Source organism: Martes martes (assembly GCF_963455335.1).
Source record: "Martes martes genome assembly, contig: scaffold_325, whole genome shotgun sequence".
NCBI classification, from domain to species: domain Eukaryota; kingdom Metazoa; phylum Chordata; class Mammalia; order Carnivora; family Mustelidae; genus Martes; species Martes martes.
Window position 1 is genome coordinate 48,083 of NW_027666586.1, and position 6,340 is coordinate 54,422.

At 40.0% G+C, this 6,340-nt stretch overlaps 1 protein-coding gene across 1 annotated transcript; it reads right to left on the bottom strand.

Moving 5' to 3' along the window:
• Positions 1–3,671: 3,671 nt before the first annotated feature.
• LOC308337911 (cadherin-8-like) lies at positions 3,672–6,008 on the bottom strand (the record flags this gene model as incomplete). The annotated part of the gene is made up of 2 exons (XM_080831458.1): positions 3,672–4,165; positions 5,757–6,008. Coding segments are annotated over 2 exons (746 nt in total), but the record flags the coding sequence as incomplete, so codon positions are not given.
• Between the last annotated feature and the right edge of the window lie 332 nt (positions 6,009–6,340).

Sequence of the window (6,340 nt, forward strand, 5' to 3'; positions counted from 1 at the left end):
CCTTATGTGGCTATAAAGAGTAATTGGCTACTTAGCTCCCAGCACCCGCTTTTCCTCTCCAAACCACAGCACAGCCCAGAACTCTGTTGAGTCTCAGTGTGGAATCTGGCTGCTCCTAGGAGATTTCCAGATCTCATGCAGAGACTTCTCTTCCTTTAAGCATCTGATTAAGGAAACTCTCCAAAAAACACACTTGGCTCTTTCGAAGCATCCTGATTTCATTGGTGATGCCAGTGGATCTAAGTTTTCTTTTATTTTACATATATGCAAATGCTTACCCACACAATTTTCCAAAGCATGTTCGCTGTCAAATTTATATTTCAGAAATCACAATTCTGTGTAGCAGGTTAATACTTGAGTATAATTTCTAGAATATTTTAATCATCCTATCATAAAGTATTCTTAAGCTTATGATAACTGTACTCGTAAAAAGGTTTTGTAAGGCATATCCTCTTAATACTCTATAGTATACATACGTGAATTTTTTTATTAGAGATATTTTTGTAATTTGATTTGCGCAAATAGTAGACAGGGTTGAGTTTGAATTGATTCCATGTGGTGTCCAATCACTCAGGGGTGCGTCAGTTCCCCAGACAGGACCTTTGAGTTGTGAGGTAGTAGAGGGTGGTAAGTTTGTCTCACTTGGCTCCCACTCAACAGTTCTCTTCCTATAGGCAGAAAAACCTCACACAGGGCTAAGGTTCAAGAATGGACAATGACTGGGGTGCCTGGGTGGCTCAGTGGGTTAAAGCCTCTGCCTTCGGCTCAGGTCATGATCCCAGGGTCCGGGGATTGAGCCCCGCATCAGGCTCTCTGCTCAGCGGGGAGCCTGCTTCCTCCTCTCTCTACCTGCCTCTCTGCCTACTTGTGATCTCCCTGTCAAATAAATAAAATCTTAAAAAAAAAAAAAAAAGAATGAACAACGACTAACAGTTAGGACCCAATGAAGGCCTACAGTTACATTTAAATGCCCGTGGAATGAATAAGCATTTTATTTGATAAATAGCATCACGTGTGTTTTTAAGATTTGTCAGTATTGCTGTGAGAGAAAACAACGTAGAGACAAAAAGAGTCACTTAGATTAGGTTAAGAAAATGAAATGTCTTATTTAAAGAGCTAAGCATCAGGTACTCAAATCCCAAAAAAGGCTGGGAATCCCATCACCGTCTTAGAGGTTGAGGAAGTCCTAACAACTCTATTGCCAAAATACGAAGTGCTTAACACAAAGGTGTGTGTGTGTGTGTGTGTGTGTGTGTGTGTGTGTGTGTGTGTATGCATGCATTCATTCATGCCTCAGGCCTTTATTTAAATGCAGGGTACTGTTGAACATGGTGTTATTTACTTGACTCCATATTACAAAACCTTAAAGGGACTTTAAAAGCACAAAATGCTAGCGTGGTGGCTAAGTAAATTGCCAAGAGATTAACACTTTCATTCTCCCTTCCTGGGCAAAGTAAAATTTGAGGTAAGTTTTAGGCAATTAGTATGTGAGACATCCTCTTCTGCCCACAAAAGCCACCATATAAATATTGCCCTGCTCCTCCCAGGCAAGCCCAAGCCAAGGACTGAGACCCCAACTGCTTTCTCCCCAATAAGAGATCCCTCATCGGGCGGTCTTTGACTCAGAACCCATTTGGCAGGAGTCAGTCAGATCTGTTTTGCAGTGTAGATCTCTGTTGCTAAATCCTGGTCACTGATCACTTTACCTCTACAAGTCTTAGGCCTGTATCCCTGTCTGAAGTCTTGCCCTGCTCATTCCTGCTTCCTTTTTCTTTTACTCTTAACTCTGTTTCAGCTTCTGCTGTCGGGAGGACCCAACCGACACAGCTGGACTAGCCTTCGCATCCACAGTGTTCCTTTAATGTCCTGGCTGGTACCTTCTTGTGTGATCACTGCCAGGTCATTTCACTTCTCTGCTTCTTTATAATAAAGACTCTTAGAAATCAAAGTGATCCCTTGGGATGATTGAGTTGAACATCCTAGAATTCTAATTAGAGTTGATGTCTCTCTTAACAGATCTTCATCTGATTAGAAAAAAAAAAGTGACAACAAAGGTATTTATAAAAATATATTTCACAAAGTAGGAAACAATACAGGAGTTTCTCTGAATACAATACATGAAGTAAATAAACAATATTGCATTAAAGCAAAGTAGAAAATTAAAATGATCTGCATGTAGTACTTGATTTTTATCATACATTTTCTACTTCTAAATGGCAGGATTGTGTTACAAATTGAATATGCTCACATCTTCTAGTGCTGTTCTTTTTTGGAGTCTAAGACGTTCTGTGTATCACCATGAAGATCAGGGAGAGAAGGGCTAAAAACAAAAGCAGTAAAATTATGTACAAACCAGTTCCTGCTCTAAAACAGTGGGGGAGGGGGGGACTTGAAGCATGTTTATTGGGCAGGGCATTATGTAGGTATCTAAAAGTCTAGAGTTTAAATATTCACATGAATCAATATACTTCCAGATGTTTGTGCTTGTAGTAAAAACACCAAATACTAGGATTATGAACAAAATAGAAAACAGTCCAAAAGTTTCTCTGGGAAAATGCTGCTCCTGCCATCACCAGCCACAGTAACACTTTCTACTCTAAAGAGACTATTAGCTCCCCCTTTAATAATATTGCCTGCCATACTCATCTCATCGAAATGTACATGTATTAAACATTCATTGTATATATATATATATTTATATAAAACAATCTAAAGGCTTATTAATGGATATAATTTAGGGGTTTTTTTCCCATATAGTCCCTTAATCTATAGATTACCAACCTTAATAAATAAAAGGATTAATGGACATCAATAAAATATTTATTTTGAGGATTAAACAAATAAATTCACGCGCTAGCAATAAAACCATCTGTCTCTTATGCAGTCCACTGTGTGATACAGTTTATCTTTGTGTCCTTGTGGAAGAAGATGAAGTGGAGGGAACGAGTAATCCTGTTTCCAGAAAACAAGCCTGTTTGAATGGGATTTCTCTCCTCCCACCACTGAGTTGGCAATCCCCACCCTGGAATGGATTACGAACATGTGAATATTTTAAGGCTCGACACAATATTTAAAGATGCTATTTCAGTCTCTGATGAGTGGGGCCAACAGTTATGTACAATGTGTGGTCACCGTACCGTATAATCTAGGAGGCCTCCCAAAACTCCAAAAAGTCATCATGTACAGCGGACCAAGTATTGCTTTATCATTTGTGGCGGGATCCTTATTGGTGAAGGGGAAAAAAACCATTTGCATTTATAAAAATCCTTGCAGAAGACACGTATCAGCAGCACATTTCTTGCAGGTCCATTTTTCTAAGAAAGCACCTTTTAATTTGGATTTTTTTCCTCTTTTTTTTTAAAAACCATCTCTCTAAGGATTAGCCAGGATCCCAATCTTTGTCTGTGGTGGTTAGGTAAATATCAAATATCCAAAGACTTCTAGACACTCCACATACTTTAATTCACACTCCACAAGATTTATAACCTCCTAACATATACTTTTTATTTTTATTATTAATTTTTGGTTCAACATTGAAATGTAGTTGAGTTTATAGATGATTGGTGCTAAACTTGCCTCTAAAACAAATAGCCACATTGGTTGTATCTAAGGGGCGTGACCCTAGAATATTACAGAATGCTCAGTTCCACTGACTCATTTATAATCCACTGTCAAGTTTCTTTGTCACTTTCACCAACAGAGTAGAGTTCTCCCAGTCTCTTAAAGCGGGGACCCCAGTCACTGAGGTAGTCAAAATTCTGGTCTGAGTCTGAGGTGGTGGACTCCAAGGAGCTGAGGGAGCCAGCCACAGACCCTCGGCCTTCATAACCATAAATCTGAATGGAGTCATATGGCGGGGCAGTGGGGTCATTATCTGCCTCATGTAGACGCACATTTATAAATTCATCGACATCAACACCGTTCGGAACAGGAGCGAGCCCTTGCCTTGGCATAAACTGCAAATCTGGTTTAATATCCTTACGGGGTAAAAATCCATTAATTCCATCTGGGTTTTGTAGAGTCGCAATATCAAAAGCCTCCGTGTCTTCCTCTCCTCCTCCTTCATCGTCATAGCGGATGATGTTTTCTCGTACGTCTTCATCATCTTTAATAATTAAGGGCTCATTTTTATGTCGCCGCAGAGTTACAAACAGCACCACGATGACTGTGGGCAAAAAAAAAAAAAAAATATGAAATAACAATTAGCTTGACTTGCAAATAATTTCACAAGCACTGCATCGTGTATGTTAAGAGAGAGTGGCATCGCCTTAATAACATTCACGTGGGAATTAAACACCTTTCTGAAGGATGGGGATTGAATTCTGAATGCATATGACTCCAGGTTGCTTTTGTGGACTAAATGGTGATGAGCCTGGGTTAAAAGAGTAAGTTTGCATCTATCTGTGGTGAAAGCTGCATGTAACACTGTTATAAGCTCTAGAATAAAAGGTACAAAATAGAAAACAGCACAGATAAAATAACTAACTTGCTGCGGCTCTCGGGCAAGCCATTTAATATCCTTTGATTCCATGCCCTTCTTCTATAAAGAAAAGGAGCGGAGTTAATCATATCTAGTATAGTTAGTGTCTTATCAGCTCTTCAAGACTCTCTCCAATCAACTAATCTTCATTCACAGATGAAGTGATATTATCAAGATGAACATGAAATTGGCATGGACAATTTCTTGTCTTGTAGGAAAGCTAGGACTCCTCTGTCTGGGAAGGTAAGCCTGTGGGTGGGCAAAGGGAAACAGATACGTACCTAACACGCCAGGCTAACCAAATCAAACTTCATGGGGCCCATGCGGTAAAATATGGCTAGAAATAATGTTAATCTGGACTCTGAGTGAACAGGACAGGTGCAAGTGGAAAGATAATAACTGACAGTCTTTACTGAAGGACAGGATGAGGTGTGACTTTCCTCTTCTGTATCTTCCTACTCTAATCTCATTTTCATAAATGGATATTTTTTTCAAGATTTTATTTATTTATTTGACAGAGATCACAAGTAGGCAGAGAGGCAGGCAGAGAGAGAGGAAGGGAAGCAGGCTCCCTGCTGAGCAGAGAGACCGATGCGGGGCTCGATCCCAGGACCCTGGGATCATGGCCTGAGCCGAAGGCAGAGGCTTTAACCCACTGAGCCACCCAGGTGCCCATAAATGGATATTTTTAATAGAAAAGTCACAAAAAAAGCTCTCCTTACTTTGCAATCTTCATATTAATTTGATGTTGATATCAAGAACATATTTGAGGAACACAGTGTAATTTTGAAAAAAAAATTTTTTGCTTGCTTATTTGTTTTCTTTTTATCTCACCAAACTTTGTGTTTGGATGGACTCAGCAACCCAATCTGTACATTATTTAGGAAAAAAAAAAGAGTATTTTGGGTACCTGAGAGCCTCCCATTGCAGTAAATTGGTGTCCATCAGATCTGCAGGGCTTTTTATAGAATAGATCTGTTGTAACCACATAAAGGTCCATTCCCACTTCCACCACCATTATACTCTCTCTTCACTAGTGATGGCATTGAAAAAGGCACCGAGTTGCCCTTTCCCGTTGGGCATTGGCTATCACAGTGCTTTTTTTCCCTTCACCCTTCCTTAGTGACGTCAAAGCTTGCAGAAGTGCAGGAAAGTTCCTTTTCCCCAAAAGAATGCTGACCCCTGACTGGGGTTCAGGTTTGCTTTGCTGTCCTATTTTATAGTCATTTATGAACCAGAAAAATGATGACCATTAAGCGATGAAGGAGATACGTACCTAGCAGCAAAATGATGCACGCTAATATGGCAATTAAGGCGCCCATACTGAGTCCAATCGGAAGGACGTAAGCTTCAACGTTGCAAGACTGGACAACACCGTCACTGCTGCAGCCACAGACCCGGATGGTCAGGGTGCTGGTGCTGCTCAGAGGAGGATTCCCACTATCGCTGATTATGATTGGCAACAGATAGACTTCTTGCTTCTGGCGGTTGAATCCATTATGCTTTGCCAAAATGCTGAGGGAATTATCTGGAAAAAGTGAAAATTACAATAGTTTGCATCATTTCAAAATGGCTACCCAAACAACACTTGTTTTTCTAGTTCATAAATCCTCTGCACAACTCAAGACAATCCCAACTCCACTGGACACTCAGGTTCTTTCCCCCTCCTCTCTCCCCACTTCCCCATTGGCATGGACCAAAACATTCACACCCTGATATGTTTAATAAATGGGGCTCCATGATGAACTGATGACATTTTACCATCACTTTGTAAATGCAGAAGATTTCTTTTATAAAAATAATTTTCAACTGTCCTATCAGAAAATACCGATCAACTCCTATCTCCATAAATAAGTTTAT